This window comes from Passer domesticus, chromosome 2 (assembly GCF_036417665.1).
Source record: "Passer domesticus isolate bPasDom1 chromosome 2, bPasDom1.hap1, whole genome shotgun sequence".
NCBI lineage: Eukaryota > Metazoa > Chordata > Aves > Passeriformes > Passeridae > Passer > Passer domesticus.
The window spans coordinates 123,619,244-123,639,108 of NC_087475.1; the positions used below are offsets into that span (position 1 = coordinate 123,619,244).

At 37.9% G+C, this 19,865-nt stretch overlaps 1 protein-coding gene across 12 annotated transcripts in view; it reads right to left on the reverse strand.

Moving 5' to 3' along the window:
* Positions 1-275: 275 nt before the first annotated feature.
* Positions 276-19,865, reverse strand: part of EPHA6 (EPH receptor A6) — a 372,934-nt gene continuing 353,344 nt past the window's right edge. For 6 of the 12 annotated variants that reach the window (XM_064411103.1, XM_064411101.1, XM_064411107.1 and 3 more), the window contains 3 exons: positions 15,418-15,611; positions 12,895-13,044; positions 276-9,950 (listed from right to left, as the gene is read on the reverse strand). In XM_064411103.1, the coding sequence (XP_064267173.1) occupies positions 9,836-9,950; positions 12,895-13,044; positions 15,418-15,611 (459 nt within the window). In that variant the 3' untranslated portion in view covers positions 276-9,835. The remainder of the gene's footprint in view (positions 9,951-12,894; positions 13,045-15,417; positions 15,612-19,865) is intronic. The other 6 variants (XR_010357084.1, XR_010357085.1, XR_010357081.1 and 3 more) reach the window with 6 other exon arrangements.

The following is a 19,865-nucleotide window of genomic DNA, read 5'->3' on the forward strand; positions in this document are numbered from 1 at the left end:
TGCGGCTTTTAATGTGCACAATTTTCCCCCCCGATGCTGTGAGCTGTGTGTGTTTTTTGAGCATAAATGCTCAGTGGTAAGCACAGAAGAGCATTTTTTAGCTGAAGAAAACACCACCCTGAAGCATCTCAAGTGTTGGAGTGTATTGCCAGTCCATCTTTATTAGTACACCACCCTGTGTTAAGCAGTTGGGATTTTTTTTGCATGATCATGTATGGCTTCACTGTGGATCATATCAGTAACTTAAGGCCAAACAAACACCATTAACTCAAAAATAACCACCAGTACTGTAACTTTTATTTGCTAATAAATATCTTAATAAACAGGCTTACCCCATCTGTAAGACCTGATAATGCCTCTTAGGAAATCATAGAAAAATAAAATACAATAATAATCAATAACTTGTACCTTGTACAAAAATCTCATTATGTTGCTCAGCAGGTAGTTGTGCCAAACCCCATATTCTTTCTGCAAAGAGATGGCATATGTGATGCAATTCACCTTAAAAACACTCTAATGCTGAGAGCTGAGCATTCTATTACACTATTAACTTGTAGGCATGCCAGCACATGAAAATTTACATGAAACATCATAGTATCATAGGAATAGAATCGTAATAATAATGAAAAGAAGATAACACCACTTTCCAGTAAATAATAACAACTTCACGCCCAATGTAAATTCCCCTCGGGACTGCAAATCAGTAGGGTAAGCTTTTTATTCCATGGATATTCCTGCAGTACCGTTACAAACAGGCAAAAAGGAAATGCAGTGGGACGTGTATGGGAGATGTATTAGGTGAAGAAAACTAATTTTGGGGAGTGAGGCAGTCCCAGGGGGAAGCAATGTTCACGTCCCAGGAGACACGGTAGTTGTCATTATTCAAATATGTCCTGGTTAAAGAAGCAATGGCAAAACAAACCTTAGCAGGGGTCTTTAAAGAAAAGGTGGGTTTCAGACTACTGGTAAGGATACAAGATCTGTGCTGAGGGCATGGTTTGATTTTGTAAAATAATTTGCAAGTGTTATGACTATACCATTGCTTTTGAAGCCATCTACCTCTGAAGTTTTGACATGGCTGCTTAAATATATAATCTAAAGTGTCTGTCATCAAATATTTATTCATATATACACATACATTGATACATTTTATGGCTATGCTAGAACAGCAAACTATGAAGAGCAGTCATATTTAGTTTTGTACAATCTAATTTCACAGAAGAGACAGAGATTAAAACCCCTTTTAATTCAGATACATTTAAAACCAACACACAGAAATAGATAGAGGCTATCCTGAGAAAACATACCAACCACATTATCTTCCAAAAGTAAATCAAAGTAATGTTTGGAAGGTAGCAAAATATTATTTTTGTATTTTTTTTCCTGAAAGTCAAAGTGGTTTTTTTTTTTTTTTAAAGAGATGACAAAATTAAGACTGTTAATTTCAGCTAGATCAATGAATGTTGCTTTGCTAGAAAATAAACTATTGCCTTTCAGTAAACAGGGTTTCACATGATCTTTTAAAGATTTTTTTTTCTCTTGCTAAACTGCAGGTGCAATCCTGAGAAGTGCAGAGAAGTTCCCGAAGTCAGTAGGATTTATGCCACACCAGAGAAGAACGAGCCCTTTTTGTGCCTCTGGGTTTTCAGTCACGGCAGCGCTGTGTGTGATGTAACTGATAGCACCAGAGAATGTTGATATTGGCCTCAAGCAGAGGGAAGGCTCTGGGTAGAGCAACAAACACTGAATCCCGTCACCAGAGTTAACAAAGAAACAACTTTTCCCACTTGTAGTGTGAAATAGACCTCTTAACCTTACTTAGAAGAGTTGGGAGAAGAAATTGCTGCAGAAGAAATGGCAGAAAAAAAACTACGTTGCCAATTCAAAGCTCAGTGTTTCTTGGGGAGAGGCAGATAGGGAATCATGGTCATTAAGCTGTAAAATGCTCACAGGTTCCCTTATTAGGAACCTTGGAGTGGGATGGTTTTCTTCAGATAGAGAATTAATGAAATAACCCAATAAATGGAACCACTAAGATGGCATTTGTTATTTTATTTGCTATTGTGCCATTCATTAACTGGCAAATCTGAAAACTTAAGACTGCAGTGCACCAGGAGTATGAAGCAGCTTGTTCAAAGAGGCAAATCATCAGTCAGAACTTGTATTATGAAAGGGAGATCATATTGCATCCTGATTTATGTTTAGGAAAGAAGAAAGATGGAAAAGTCCTATTTGTTTTGGAAGTCCTGTTTGTTTGATGGGGCTGGTGGTTTCCTCCTGAATTTAAATCCAGAAGTTTGGGAAATTATCTGGGGAAAAAAGCCCCACAAAGCCAGACAATTTTTGCTAGATGCCTTACTAGATGTGTAGGTCATTTAGGTAACTAATTCCAAAGTCAGAGTTGACCATCCATGCCAGAGAAAACAGCAAACACTGCAGCACCCAACTTTTATACCTTGCATTTTACCTTTTCCATGATGAAGGTAGCCACAGCTTACTTGATCACATCCCTGAGGTAGCAGCCTTGTCTTTTAGGCTCAGTGCACTCTCTTCTCCCCATTAAATGAGGCCATCTATTCCAGGAAAATCTGTAGAAACCTTTGATTCAAAACCTGTTTCACTCACTTGACCTTTTCCTATGGATACAGCTGACTTTGGATCATGCCCTGAGGGACCAACCTACATCTCGACCTTAAATGCTTCAACAGAACAATTAAAACCAGCAAAGAATTTTAGCAGTCTATTTGAACACCAAGACAGCTTGTGTCCCAAAAAATGCTGGTTCTCTGACAAGAAGTTAACCATGACAGTAGTGGGGTGCAGGAAAGGAGAGTCTGTTTGCAAAGCTGGAGCCTGCCTACAGAAAATACGGACATTGGGCTTTTCCCACTGCCATGGAAGTCAGTAACAAACTCATTATTTTAGATCACAGCAACACTATTGCCTATTAACACAGAAACTTTTAATTCCTCACAGTCACATCGCTCTCCCAGGAATTAATCGTTCATTAAAATCATTCAGCAGGATTTGGAAATACCGGGTGTGGTAGAGCAGAACTCCCCCAAGACAAAAATGGAACTTCCCAAATTGACAATTAGTGACAAATAATCTACAGATTTGGAACATTGGCTGCACATTGTCTTTTTCAGCTAATCCTATTTTACACAAAGGGACTGCGATAGTAAGTTATACAGCTCAGAGCACCCAGCTTCTTACAGGAAAAAAATAATCTATTTTGCTTTTCATTTCTCCTATTCATAATTTTCAGTTAAAAAACAGTCTAAATGAGAGAAAACTGAAAACTCAGTTTCTAAACCAATATTAACTGGATATTTCTATGTTTTATTATTTATTTAGGCTCCTCTCAAGAAAGTCAGTATGTAGCTATAAGAACAATTAGTCATTCAGAATTCTGTCTGCTGGACTTTCCAATATCAATTATGACAACTGTACCTGTGGTTTTTTTTTGTCCTGGGCTAGAACCTGAAAGGTTAGAAAATAGATTTTTTTTCCTTTTTATCACTCAGAACATTACGTGGTGATGATATTATGCAAACAGTCCCTAGACTGTTTCACTGGGCACTTTTCCATCATCCACAACCAGAAAGGAGTATTTAGGTTCCAAAGCAAATTTCTCCCAAACCTGATTTTCCAGATTCTAGATTCAAGGTTACTTTCTCTGGAGTCCTTTGATATCCCATAGTTCAGAATGCAGGGACCTGGATTTCTCTTTAATTTGTGGATTTTCAGTCTCAGGGTTTTGGCTGCTGCTGACCAGTTCTTCACTGAATTGTCAGAAATGAAGAAGTGTTAGTATAATAAGGCAAAACATCTTATCTCATGGTGTCTTACAGATATTTTATAGGGATTTTGATTTTTGATTGCACCTAACTCTAGCCTTGTATAAAGTCCCATTTCAAATCAGCCTTTTTATATGAATTAAGCTTCACAAACTCAGAACTGTTTACAGATTCAGGAGTTTCTGAGGTGGCACTGAGATGTATGCAGAAGGAGTCAAAGTTCTCAGATAGATGCAGGTAAAAATTTTGGACAGGAACAAAGTAGAACAGATGTGAAAGCTTTAAATTACTTTTGAGACTGATCTTTTTAATTCTATTGTTCTCCCCATATCTTCACTGTCAGAACTTGCATTTTTTATTCCAGTTTAATTATTCTGGTATGAAAAGATCAGATAATATGCTAAACCTTTCTGGAAGAGATAGGTACTTAAGAAATCTCTTGCAGGAAAGGAAAGTAAGATATACTCATGCCAGATATTTAAAGAAATATGCACACAAATAGATTCCACTGAACTGGTGTTACCTTATTTCACATATAAAATATGAAATATACTTTAATCCATTTTTAACCTTAAGATTTTTCATCAACCATTGTTGTTTTTCCCTTCTAGAAGTTAGTGTATCTTTTTATGCTATATGTTGGCATATCCCTACTCATATGCCCTTGAAAATTTCCCTCATTTTAACCTCCTAGGTGTCCATAAATGTCATTTAAAAGAAAATAATTTATATACTCTCTAAACATCTTTGGTGATTTCAGCAGAGGAACTGAAAACTCTTTATAGCATGGACTCCATCTTGCTAGTTCTGTTGGGCACCTTGTTTGCTCTTTGGGATCACTAATTTCTACAGTAATTAGCTGAGTGGAAGAGAATCAGCAGGAAGGGGTTGGCTGAGGTGGCAGCAGAATGGTGAGCAGGCAGCTTTCTCTGAGCCAGTTTGAAAATGCTTTTTCTACCAGTGGAGGAAAAGAGAGGCTGTCCATTTCCAGCTAACAAGCCAAGGAATTTTGGGAAGAACTACACATGCACAGTGCATGCCACGAAAATTTTTCAAAGCAAATAAACCCCATTAGTGCTGTTAGTAATAGGTAATTAATTCTGTAGGTTTGAAAAATCTGGTATTATGATATACATTCTATTTACAATTCTTTATGTACATATAGACAAATATTTTATAACCATAACATGTTCACCATATCCTGGTCCATGATATGAGGAATTACATACAACACTCATGGATGGGCAGTGTGCACTACTAAACATAGAATGTGATGGTGGAAAATCTTGCCAGCTGTAAGTACTTGGCACTGTATTATGCAACTCTGGGGTTTTTGTTAGAGCTCCTTGGCATAGTATGGACAGTTCTGCCTTTTTTACCTTCTTGTAGGTTTTAGGGAGCTTTTTTTTTTTCCTTTTCAGAGCTGATTCATTTGTCTCCCCAGGAGATTCCAAGATTGTTGTCCTGCTAAGAGCCCAGCCCAACACATCTTTCCCTCGCTCTCAAAAAATAATTATAGTACTATTATAAAAAAGAAATTATCTTTGCCATTTATTCAGGAAAGATACATTACAATTGGTGAACAGGGTATTCTGGAAGAAAACTGTTTAATGGAATACAGAGTTCTTCAACCATGTGCAAATGCCACAAGTGTCTCTATTTTTAGTACTTTTCCTGGAAGATGCAATGGAAGACAGACTTTTTATTATGATTTTAACTGAAAAAATGTTGGACTAGATTAGAGGCAAGTCCTGCTTTTCATGCTTTGAAGGAATATTCCAAGACAGAGTGATCCCATGACAGGGTAGTTACAGGTGCCCTGTGTTTGTAAAAGAATTCTGAGCTGCCAGAATGTGTCCCACAGAACCATTCCATCAGCTGAGGTAAAACAGTTCAATAACTGCTGCAGTTCACAACAGGGTCAGCTGGAAATCAGGAACTGCTCTTCAGTATAAGGTCAAGAATGTTCTGTGCTGCTTTACCTTGGTGGCTGATGTGGTCCCATGGGGTCATCCTGACACGGAAATTGCTGTGGGTAATGCAGTCTCACTAGGCACCTCCACAGTCCCAGCTATTCCTCATGGTAAATCTCAGCTGATTCTGGATAAAAGGGGTCTCTTTGTTACTTATGACCCATCTTTAAATCCTGTAGGAATCTGCATTGAAAAAGAAATTAATGAAGCCCTGTGTTAGGCTCATTAAAAATGGCAAATGGATTGTCAGGCTTAAGTGATGTAAAAATCAAAGTACTGCAGTCTGTGAGTTCTGTGTCAGAATAATCCAAGTAATACCTAATAGAATATTGGACACAGAATTTATTTGACTCATTTACTAACTAATTTATTTTATTGTTGAGTGCAATATTTGCAAGTAAAGGACTGCTTTATGCTGTCTGATGTCCTAAAGCATGGCATGTTTCTAAGCTTTCATTGGATAGATTTGGATTTAAGTTCACAGGAATCAAAAAAGGTAAATTTTGTTCAAGAAAAATTTAAATGACACATTTCAATTCTCTTCCTTTTGCCTCATGGCTTCCCATTGTTTCTCAGTAATTCCAATGTGCAAACACCTCATGAGTAAATTCTACTAAACCTTCCACTGTGCCTTGTTCAGTTTTAACACCATGAACATCATGAAGAAGACCCCTCTCTGTTTCACAGGTTCAGCAAAACCACTGGACACAATTAAGGCATGAAATTCATCTGACCAAGCACAGATATCTGAATGGATGAGCTTTCACTGAATACAGAGAAAAAGGTAAGAATTACTTCTTTATACACATCCACATTATAGCAGCTTTTTTTTGTTGCTTGCATATCGGACACTTTATTTTGTGAACTTTCAATGGGTACTTTTAGTCATAAAGCACTCTGTAATGTGGGCCAGATTCTCAAAACCAGCCTATTAAATTTGCTTTAATTTATCAAATTTAAACTCCAGCTGCACACTGCAGTATGGAGGATAATTAGAGTTAATTTGCTCCTGAAGAAAGAATTTCCTATAACAAAGGAAGTTACTCTAATTTCACATATATATACATTTGTGGCCTGTACAGAACTAAGCTCATGTTTGAAAAATAACACCTATTAGGGTTGTTTTTTGTTTTGTTTTTAAATAAAAGAAATATGAAAAAATCCCTAAAGTAAAGGAAGAATAAACTAGAAATCAGCACAAGAGCAAATAAAACATTTCCAAAAATGGGGAAAATGTAAATTTCATCAAGATAACTATTAAAAAGTGTCATATTGCACCACAACAGCAACAACAGAAAAACAAGCTGTATAAAGCCACAAAATCCTGGATTTACAAAGTTATTAACAAATGTGCTCGCTCAAAGAATCCCTTGTTCTTTCCTTTCTGGTTACCCAAACTCTTGTTTATATAAAAAATATATCTGATTAATAAATGTTTTCCTTTTGTTATACCTTTTTTCTATTGAAAAATATTTTCAGTAGTGTGATAAATCTAGAAATTAATTTTCATTAACTATATCCAGGTTGTGTGCATGTAAGTATGTCAATTCTGCATCCTCACTACCAGGAATGAAAAAGTTGGCAAAAGACAATCTAAAAGTGCACATACATGGTTTGGGTCAGCTATGAATGATTTTGAAACTTCATTAACAAATATCAGACTCATACCTCCTCAGTAATGGATTTAGTTGTGAGAAAGGCTCATTCCACAGATGTCCCATTGTTGGCCATGGAAGCAATGAAAGGCAAAATGGATGATAAAATGATGAAGCAAAATCCACTTTTAAATTACTCTGTGGTGTGTCAGTATTTTTCAAAAGGTTTCAGGTAAATATGGTTTTCTTTCTGTAAGAGCACCTCTACCAAAAAATTATTCAGATGTGGAATTCAGGCAGAATTTTTCAAGTGACAGTCACAGAAAAGAACAAATGGTTTTTTCCCCACTGAAGGGCTGTGATCCTGCAAAACTCACATGCTTGTGCTGGACTGATGACTTCAGTGGGAATACTCCTGCTGACAAAATTACCTTTGGAGCTACAATAGGATTGAAGCTGCCCTTCTTTAAACAAGCTCATCAAATTGGCATTGTAGAACACCAGTGACTCCTGGTCTTCAGAAAACTCTTTCCTCAGTTACAGCTGTCCTTTTTTTTAATGAAAGAAAGAAAGAAAAATTTACTTAGTGCATTACTGCTACCTCACCTAAATTAATGCAATTATTAAAACATAAATTGACAACAGGGAATCAGGCCTCGTGTGTCTTACTCTGTGATCTGGTTGGAAGCATAATTTTTCTGAGTTGCTTTCTGATTTTCATTCTTTGTCACTGATATACAATGGCAGCCTTTTCCAAGACTTAGGAAATACCTTGTGATTTACAAGCTGTAAATGAAGCAGTAAATACCATTATGATTACACAAAGTAGTTAGTTCCTTTTGATATACACATAGATTATACTAATTACCCAAACGCACGTTTTAACAGAAGAGCTGCAATGCTTGAGTACATTGGAATGCCACGAACTCAAAACTACCCTCCAAAGGACACAGGAATGAAGAGAAGCATCTGCACAGGGTTACATGTGACATGCATTGCAGATCTGCGTGGGGTTCCCACAGCACGGCCATGCGGTCCTGCCCTGCTCCCAGGAGTGCATATCCCATGCAAAAGTTTGGAAATGTAGCCCAGCACAGTCTGTGTCAGTTGTCTGAACAAAACATGGAAGCTGGAAGTCTTAGAGAGGTACAAATATTATGTTAGGCCTTTGCTGACGTTTTCTTGCATGTAAATATGGCTATTGAAGGGTTCTAAAGGTAATACCTCGGACGTCCTTTAGAGATCTGTACTAAATGAAGATCTGGCCTGCAATGACCTGAGCTCCATTTCAGCAGAGTTTGCTTTTTTAACTTCTAAAAGCAGTTAGAAGTAGGCTCAAGGCAACATGTTACCACACTGCTGTCCTGCATCTCCTTTTCTGCCTTTGTGCAAGGTCACTGCATCCTGCAGCCTGTAACTTCCAGCAGCAGTGCGGCTGTACCGCTGTCCTTGGCTGGAAGAGGATATGGCTGGCCTGTTCCCATGGGAATGATCCCATCACCCCACCCATGGCTGGCCTCTGAGCTCTGCTGCTGCTGGAGATGATTGCCTATCCAACAGCAGAGACCTGCATGTTTGAAACAGAAAGCTCTTCTGAAATCTGTGTGTCTGCAACAGAGCTGACAACCGTGTTTTACATGTGGTCATGGAAACACTACAACCAGTTTTCCAGTAGTAGAAGCAAATGCTGAGTATTACATTAAAAGAAAAAAGGGTTGTAGGGTGATGAGGAATCCCAAGGATAAACAAATTTTCCAACCTCATCTGAAATTTAAAGCATAAAAAGTGTCGAGTGCTAAAGTAATTGAAAATCAAGAACCTTCCTTAAGATTTCAAACATTACTCTCACTATGCTTCCAATTATTCACACAATGAAAACTCACTACATAAAATCATCAGTCATTTCTGCAAACAATACTAATGTTTTGAGGCACCAGCTTACCAGCATTCAAACTATTAGAAAGTAATGTAATGATAGGACACATACTTTTGGATTTAATTAAGAGATAAAATAAATATTTATGTTAAACTTCTTTTTGATTGCACATTTGGTGTTGGAAGTTACATGGTCACAGAACATGAAAGAAGTCAAATACTTTTTGATCTACCAGCAAATTCTAAATACATCGATAAAGAAGCCACACCAGGCCAAATAGATTACTACTTTCAAGTAAGTCCATGAAAGTTTCCCAAATACTGTTATACAAAGTTACACATCCATGCTGAGTTATTCATCAATGTGTAGCAAGAGTCTTGCAGTAGGCCAGGATTTTATCGGCAGAGAACTGGTGGAGGAGCTGTGCAGTGTGATTAAAAATTCCGGTTTGGAAGCATTAACATAGAAGTACTTGTATAGTCTGAACTGGAGACTGCAGTTCTTGAAGTTGGGAAGAGCAGGAGGGAAGAATGAGAATATTTTTCCATTTTAGAAATGCTGAGGCACAAAACACAGTTGCTTCTATTACTTTCATACATGAAATCCTTTCTCCTGTATGTGCATCATGTGCAACCGCAAAGTCTGTAAACTGCTGACTATTCGTCTCTGGTGTCCAATGAGTGCAACTCCAATTCTTCTAATGTCACTGCAAGATAAAAAGTTTCATCTTGGATGCAAATATAATAAAGCCTCTGGTGCACAAAAGAATATAATTATATGATGACTTCTTCTCCAGGACAGTTTACCTTCCTGGCCACGGCATATAAGAAAGCCGCAAATGTTAGATTTTTCTGTATCTGTCAATTTCAATTTTTGAAAAAACCAGTAATTTAAGAGAAAAAATATAATAAAAAGATGTATTTAAAGCACTGGGGCTTAGTGCTATAAATTAGTGATAGTGGGGCTTATTAGTGATACTACTGGTCAATTAATCTTTCCAAATCTCAAGGACTAATCAGAGATGTGAGTTCTAATAGCCCATTTTCAGTAAAGTGATTGTAGCAATTGTTTCCCGCTCATACTTGAAAAGGATTGGGGCTTACACACTCAGTATCACAGTTGTGAGGCAGAAATAACAGAGGTGGTGCTTCTGATGATTTGGGGAATGGCAGTGACGTAGTGAGAAATGGTCGAAAGATTAAATTAGCAGTGACTCTTCCAGACTGACCCTGATTTCCCTCCCAGTTCCCCTTCATCTCATCTAGCCCTGCACCCCAGAGTGGGTAACTCTTGTCACCCACAGGGCTTGACTCTTTGGCAGGAATGAAGTCAACAGCCACCAGAGTTCAGCACAATCCGCCAACTTAGTTTTTCTATAAAAATCCTCAGCTGCAAGATCTAAGAAAGATCACAGAGGCGCTGAGGACAGGAAACTTCAGATATGCCAGATTTGTCAATTATGCAAATCCCACTCTGGGATACACAGATATTGCCTATTTATGCTCAAAAACTATATGATGATACAGCCAGTGAAGGAGCTCATGGGATAAGGCATGGCTTTCATGAGTTTCAGATGTGCAGCTCCAGATATCTGCATCTGATCTCCAGATTGGTATCCTCCAGCTGAGGAACCACTGCAGAGCTTGCAACTACTATGTGCTTGAGTTTAACATTCTCATGGGGCATGATAGACAACACTTGAGGTCAGCAAAAATGCTGAGCATCTGAGAAGCTAAAAGGAGTCAGTGTAAAGAATAAAGCTTTACAGTGGACAGTGGTCGTAGAAATACAAGACCAATGCTTAGCAATTATCAAGGAAGGCCTGATAAAGCACAAAAAGAATCCAGCAGGTCTTGTGTAACACAAATTATTTGAAGAAAGAGGGAATTCTTCAAGAAGTTGAATGGTATCTAAAGCAAGTAGAAAGCATAATAACCTTAGATTAGCTGTAAACACACAGTAAGGCAGACTAAAAAGGAACTTGAGGAGCAAACAGAAAAACAAGCTCAACAATAAAATAAAAAACCTGATAATAAATCTTTTGCAAAGTCACTGGGTACAAGACACCTGCCATAAAATGTGTAGAGTCTAACGATGATTTGGGCATAAAAGAGCACTGAAGGACTGGCCATTGTTGGAAGACTTAACCATTTGAGTTGACATTCACTGTGGAAGAAATTGAAATGACTCCCATGCCAGATCCTTTCTGGGGTTCTTGCCAGAGTACCTCTCTGAAGTGACTGCAGGAGAGGTTATAGGAAAAACTGAAAAACAAGCAACAACCCATGTGCAGAGAAGATTATATTTAGGCAAAAGTTCCAAAAGAAAGTGAAGATGAAATAATGGACTTACTATCAGGGCTGTGAGAGAGGGAGTTACCAGCTGTGGTCCACATGTTAAAAAATTTCTTGGTGCCTGAAGTATGGAGCATAGTGCCAGACAAAATGTTTCCAGGGAAGATCTGGGGAACCACAGACCCATGAGTCTGTGATCATTACAGGGCATAAGAGAAATTACAGGAAAGTACAAAATTACTGGATGCTTGGATAAATGAGCTTCTTGGGTCACCATGGCTTTTGCAAATAAAAGTTCTGTTTTATTAAATTACTTGTTTCCAGTGGATGGAGATGATCCATTTGATACACCTCACTTGGATTTCCAAAAGCTTTAGAGAAGATTCCTCCCAAAAGCTTTGTAATGAAAATGAGGAGCAACTTCTGTGTAATATAGGGTATAATATAATATGTACCATAGTGTGGTCTTTGTATGACTAAATAACTGTTTAAATACAGGAGGTTAGCAGTAAATGGTCAGGTTTTACAATGCAGTTATTGATATAAATCTGCTGGGAGAATGTTGAACATTATTGTTCAACAAATCAGTAAATGGTCTGGGAAAACAGGTGAGCAAGAGGTGAACAACTCAGCTGGCGAGGCTGAATTATTCAGGGTAGGAAGGGAAAGGGGCAGCTGTGCAGAGTTTGGGAAGGATCTCACAAAACTAAGTGACTATCCCATAATGTGGTAGATGGAATTCATTGTAGGTGAATATGAAATGATGCACGTGGGAGAAAATCAGTCCAACTTTATATGTAAAATTCTTCAGTCTTAACTGACGGCTACTGTTAATACAGGCAGTCCCAGCATCCAATAAAAGATTGGGAATTCATGGGAAGGGAATAGAGAGCAAAACGGATCCCATCATCATGCTACCATATGAATCCATAGCCTAAACACTTCTGTATTGAATGCAGAGTTTGCCTTAAAAAACCACAGGGTGGTGTCAGAGGTGGTTGGAACAACTTCATTATAGGACTGATAAAGTCTTGATGATATTCATAGCAAAGTAAGAAAATATTTTTGCCACTATTTTTGATTTCAGTGGTCTAGATCAAAACTGATTCCCCAAGAAACACGCTCATCCCTGGCCTTTGGTTGTGTTTGGTGTGGTCACAGAGTGGATCTATCAATTCTGGGTCTCTCCATCATACATTTCTTGTGGTTTTTTGCTAATTAACTGTATTTGTGTTTTGTGAGCTGAGGAAGGAAAGGAAACAAAAGCACTGTTCCATACTCCATAATATTTGTGTGCCCGCAGCATCCAAATTCAGATTAATTAGTCACTGTAGGGATAATAGATTATATACTTACTCAATATTCATTCTTGAAACCATGTCCAAAGTTGTGAAACCTGCTGCCATGAAGTTATTTTTATACTGACCCATTTTTATGGAATCCAGCCAGTCACTGACTGAAACAAACAAAGGATATTCTGGAACTTCACCAGGTGAATCTGGCATTCTGTAAAGAACAAAAAAAAATGCAAAGGTTACCAAGCAATACAAAATATGACACCCAATTTACCTTGGTAGGCATAGCTTTTACTAAAAGGCAGAAGGAATGAGAGAGAAGTCTGAGCTGTAAAGGTCAGACCTTAACTGAGGATCTCTTTAACCTCTTGTCTAAAACTTATAAATCACTTCTGTCTGCCAAGATGCTCTACTTAAACAATACATTTTATTAAAGAACTGCTGCTCAGTAACACACAGAGGAAAAGGCCTCTCCCACTGCACTTCTTTTTGTTCTCCAGAATTTCTCCTTGCAGATCTACATGTTCAGGATTATAGTAATTACTTTATACAGTAGTCAATGTAGAGGACAATGAAAATACAGAATAAGACGCAATTAAAAAAATTAAACCACCATGAGATGATTTTTACATTTACCTACAACCACCCCACCCCAGATGGCTCCTCATTGTGATACTATTATGCTACAGGAACACTTTGATTACAGTACTCAAAAGCTAAAACTCACCCTAAAAGAAGCCAAAAGAATAAAATGTCGTATCTTTGCTTTTACATAGAATTATATAGAGTAGCAAATAAAATGGAAGGAGCTATTTAGTCACATTTCTCTTTGAGTTCTTTTCCCTAATATTATCACAACTGAATCAGAAAGATGAAAAAAACCCAAAAAACAGATTGCCATTTTGGGGCAGTGATTTCCAGTCTTCTGTTGTGTGCCACATTTGGGAGGGCTCATATCTTCCACTGGCTTTATGCATTTTGTGTAGAGAAATTGTATGAACGAAATGCAGAAAAGGTACACTGCTGTTTGTAAAAGCTTTATGATAGTCTTTAGGAGAAAGACACAATTTATTGTAAATGAAAATTTAGACAGCAAAAGCCAGCCAACATTTACTGATGGAACATGACTTCATGTGTAATGTAGGAAGCAACACAGCCTCATATCTTAATGAACCAAATTTCACCCACACATACTCAGATACAGTAAATACAGTGATTTTCATTCATATTATCAAAATGATAGAGGGAGAAGCTGAAGGACAGGAGAACACTGTTAAGTACAAACTATAACTAAAGACCTACCACAGTCCCTTCCCATCTGAATTACTCCATGATTCTATAGAAGGTTACCCAGCAACTGCCTCAAGCATTCTCAAATGAATGGAAAAAAACTTTCACAAGCAGTTGAAGTCATAGTTCAATAAAGCATAAGTTTTTTAGACCCTAAGTTATGATTTAAATAAAAGAGATAAAAATACATCACTCTGATGCTAAAGCAAGTGATCCAAGCACAAATAGCAAGTCATATATATACAAATATATATATATATATATTTATATATATATATATATATATATTTATATATTTGTATTTATATTTATATGCATACATACATAGAGGACACTAACTCTAGGGCATGGATATTTAATCCCACAAGTCTCCCTAGTCTAAGTTGATGAAATGGCTGTAGCCCTCACTCCAGGTTTTCCTACCAACTTCTCCATTCAGCCTTTCCCACAGCAATTTTGCATTGTTGCTCAGCCCTTGTCAAAAAAATTTAAAGGTTCTCAGCAAGCCCCACTCAGGGCTTCAGAACCCCTTAAAAGCCCATGGGGTCTCCATGAAAGCACCTTTATCTTAAAATGATTCTTAGAGACTGAAGAGAGTGAGGCCACCGGGACCTTTGCTGATTTCAGCTGATATATGCAGGGACAGCTTGGATCAATAAGCCTACAAATACTGACACATTTTTCCACCTCAGCCTTGCTTATCCTGTGGCTGCATCCATTTCTGAAATCTCATTAATGAAAAAAAACCCAAAACCTGGGTAACACTATCAAGAATTTATTGTGGGATGGTTAACAGCATAGTCTGTTTTTTGGTTACTGCTGCCATTCTGCTGCAGACAAATAAAGATTTAGCAAGCTAAGACACAGCTACTTGCTGCAGGATATTACTCCAAGGCAGTTCACAAATTGCTCGAGCACTGTCAGATGGAGAGACAGGCTGCTGAATGGAGAAAAAAAATTACAAAGAGAAAACAAGCACATAGAAAAACACACACACATACAAAAAAGAACAAAGAGATTCAGAAAGATTAAGGATAGATAGTGCACAAACAGAATTCAGATGAAAATAATACTAAAAAAGCCTAATATAATCTGCATGGCTTGAGAAAAAAACCTTGTACAACAGTGTATTAACTATAAAGCAAGCCTTAAAAGGGGCTTAAAATCATTTGAACCTGTATGATTTTATGAACTCAGAACTTTGTGGTTCTCCCGCCCTTACTTAATACTCTAAACCAATAATGATAGCCACTATGTGTTATGAAAAAAACAGAATGTAACAAAAGGGTCTTACACAAGTACATCCTCCACGAGGGTGTGAAGGGTGCTGGGGTTGCGGATCAGCTTGTCCAGGAAGCTGACAATGTCACTGAATTTGGGACGGTGGTTCCTCTCCTTCTGCCAGCAGTGAAGCATGAGCTGGTGAAGAGAAGCTGGGCAGCCCATGGGAGCTGGAAGCCTGTAGCCCTCTTCAATGGACAGTATAACCTACAGAAATACAGTCTGTATGGTTACCAGGCATTAAATGCTGAAAGGACAGTGTGATACTGACAATTAGAAACCAGGGAGGATAAATTATCCAGGCACAGCCACCCTCACTTTATGCATTGCTGGGCTTCACTCAGGGAATCAGGACTGGCAGGGGTGTGACCAGAGGAGACAGGAAATATTTTATAGGCATATGAAACACAGTAGGAACTTTTTTAGGGTCACTGGTCATCCTCTTCAAACAGCTAAGAAAGCAGGAGGGGAATAAAGAATTCAGCAATACCACCATCCCTTTCCACTTCAGGGGGCCACAACTTGGTGTGGCCACTGCAACCCACCATGCTCTAATATTTGCATTTTGACACAGTGTTTGTATGCAGCAACACCCCAAAACAGTCAAGCACCACAAATACAGATTGTGGCACCTGACAATTTACTTGGTATTCACATGTTTCTGCTGATCCTCAGAGTATGATTACTTCTGGCAATGTCACACACACCAAGTTACAGCAATGTTAATTTGCACTCTCCCTCAGAAACCTGGATGTCTGAGATGTTTGTGACTAAACAAAAGTTAATAAAATTATGGTATTATCCTGAAGTGAATGAGACCTTCAGATTCAGCAGATACAGAAAATGTGTTTGGTAAAGATTCAGAAAGAAACAGGTCTGCTGCTGCAGGTAAATCACATGTATGAAAATCGTGTAAATCACATGTTGATCCGAGTCGAAGGAAAGCTTATTTCTAGTAACATGGGTAGCAAAAAAACCTTGATTGAAAGGAAGAGTAGCAGCCTGGCTTGATAGGAGTTAGCAAAACTAAGTAAATTCCATGGAAAGCTTCATAACAGCTTACAGGGATTCATCCTATGTAAGGTTTAAAAAACACAAAGGAAAGTCAGGAGGTTCTGCAGTGGTGCTAGCAGTGGGGATGATGTTACAAATTACAGTGAGGATTATTTTTTGTGCAAAAAGGAATGCAAAACTAGTCAGTGGCTGATCAAAATCGAAGCTAGGAAAAAGACCAGCCTTACCACACATGCATAACCCTCCCACATAAAAATCCAGCCAATGCTAAATGTTTGCTAATGTACAAATGATTGCACACAATATTTATAAGCACACAGTGCACTTAGGAGGAACATACCTGCTGCACTGATACCCACTGTGCTGCAAGGAGACATTCATCATTTTCACACAGATGTATGTACATGCCACAGACGTATTAATGCAGCTGGAAGGGGTTACATTAAACTGTTTACAGCAAATCAGTGTTTTACAACACCAGCTCTGGCTTCAATATATTCAAACTTATTATCCTGGAATATATCCCTGTTCTGTATTTGAATTCTGAATTAATGCTGGCTCTGCTCAGCAATGCCCAGTGCTTATGCTGCAAGCATTATGTAAATAAAATAAGAGTAAGGAAGCCACGTTAGGACCTGAGCTCCCCTTGATGGCATGGCAGGAAATGGAACAAGCCTTTTGTAGCTGCTCACAGCTGCTTGTCTGTTTTATAAACACAGGTGACCTGGTCCTGTAATGTACATGCTGCTGTTACAGGAAAAAAATACCACCATTCCATTGCCAGGGAAGTATTTCCTTCAGAACCTTTCCTCCCAGTGAAAAAAATGCTCCCACAGACTCAGGATGGGCAAAACTCAACCACATGAATGGAATTTTATTCACATTTGTTTTTCCATTTATTATTAGTGCATCTGAAGCAGTTTGTCAGAAGTGGGTTCATAAAACACTCCTGACAGAGAAGGGCAGAGCTTAATTGGTACTGGCCATCCTTAGCAGCCCAGAAATGCAGATACTGAAATTTTTTACATTTAACTTTGCCTGTTGCAAATGTGGAATTTATGAAATGTATTTTGTTTTTAAGGCAACAGGAAAGCTGCTCTACTTTTCAGAGACATATAGCATTTGCTCAACACAACAATAGAGGGCTGATGAGGTTTTGCTGAAGTAATTTATTCAGGAAAAACCCAAAAGCAACCATAATTTTCCAGATATATTTTCTCTGCCACACTTTATTTTAACATATCTCTGAAAATGAAGTCACAGTGCATTTTTTTTCCTCTCTTGTTCAAAAGGAACATTTCAGTATGAAGAGAAATGCCAGCTGGTACTGGGATAATTATAATTTCTCATTAATACCAGCACATTTAAAAAATAAACTGGAAATATTGCCTCATTAGTATCCCTTGTGAGGCAAGTATTATTTTTAGATTCTAAGAAGCAAGAGTAAAGATGCAATAAGTGTCTAATGCTGCAATGGGAATCAAGTCTCAAAGGAAGAATTGGAGCATTTTAGTTCCTCATTTGTTTATATATTTATTTTAGCTCTTGCTCTGCCAAGTACATAGCACCCATCTCTCTCTGTTCAGAGAAATCAGACATCAATGTACCTAAAAGGGAAGAAGTATTAAGTTTTTCTTAGTAATATAAAGTTGTGTATTATAAAACATGTGAAGATTTTGCATGTTAACTCCTCTCAAATGCCTTTTTCCCTTGTCAGTTTAAGGCTGACGAAACACCACATCAGTTATTAAATCTGCATCTACAGGAAGGGTACAGCAACAGCTTGTGTGATGTTTGACATAGCTATGAAGTTTGAATATTAACAGAGTTAATATTTGTTATGATTGCCTGAGCAGTATGTTATGGACTTCTACACAAAATTTATACATGTGCAATTTCAAAATAATTGGCAACTGGCGAAAATGCCATCTGAAAATGAAGCTGTAATCTTCCTGATAGTTTCATTATTAATAGTAACAGGGTTTCTTGCTTTCAAAAGTTAACTGACAGCTTTTTTAATGAGACTGAGACAGAAGAGAGTCCAGAGGGACATTGTCCCTGTGTCCTCCTGACATCTGAAAAATCTACCAGGAGGGAGAGGCAGCTGCTGCTGCCTCATGGTACAGAGCCAATCCCAGGCGCCTGCCAAGTGTTTTGATATCTGTGAGTTGAAAGGGCTATATTAGGATAAGTTGGTTTTTTTCAGTATTACAAGAAACTTTCAGGAGTGTAAGGAGTTTTATTCTGTTTGCTACAGTAGTTTCCTTGCATACCAATTACAACCCATTAAATATTCTTTTCAATTTTTCCATCTTTTTGAGTACTGCAGCTCTGCAACATGCATTAATTTATATGGTGGCCTCAAACAGGTGTCCCAGTAGGCTTCACTCACAGCTGTTCTACAAACCAAATGCATGGAATATAAATCTTCCTTCCCTCACATGAACATCAGCAAGCCAGACTCTTAGCACAATCTGTTCATCAGTACACTAGTTTCCTTGGAAAGTTCAATATCTTGGCTAATGTTTATTAATTAAGCAATAAGACACGACAGACTGTGCAGCAGCCCTAATTAATGGACACCTCTGGTGCCTGCCACACATCTAAGAAGTGCATTAATCAGCACCAACACAGTTTGGAAGTGACTTACCACAATAATAAAATGGTTATTTACTTATACAAGAGCAGTTCTCAAACTTAGCAACATTTTTAAGCCTCTGCATTATGCAGAGGCTTAAATTTATTATGTACAGTATTAATTTTATGAGAAGCATTTTGCAACTCGGTTTCCTTAAGTTCAGCTTCCAAATCCTTGCTGGGGAGTATAAATAGAGGATGCTGGATTTGCAGAGGTGTTGAGTCATTCTGGATACCTGTGAGCAGCTGTAGTCTCTGAACACCAGACTGGGTTTATTTAGGTGGCACCTACTAGATTAAAACTTCTCTCATCAGCTGTGTTCATCACTTACTTAGCCATGGTCTAAAAAAAAAAAGTGATTTCATTTTCCAAAGCTGTATAATTAGAAAATTAATTGGTAAGATGGAATGAGAAAAAAACCCCAAACCAAACCTGGTTTTGCAGAGTTTATACTTGGAAAACTTATGGTGATCTACCAAAATCCACCCAATTCAAAAAATATTTTAATTGCTATCTAGAGAAGGGCTTTATTATGGTCAAAACTCAGTGTCTTAATGGTAATGTCAGCAGACATTCTGATGTAGCAGAACCTCTGACTATACCCATGCAATATCTTATTAACTGTTGTTTGCATCTTGTGTCTTTTTTGAATCTGTTTAGTGCACATCCCTCTCTGTTGCTTTCCCTGCCATCTGTACAGTACCACTGACCTTTGAAAGTCCTATTATTTCTGCAAAATAAGCCCAGGTGAATTCAGGGCAATTTACTGTACTAAAAGAAGGGTCCCAATATCCAGTAAAATAAACTTT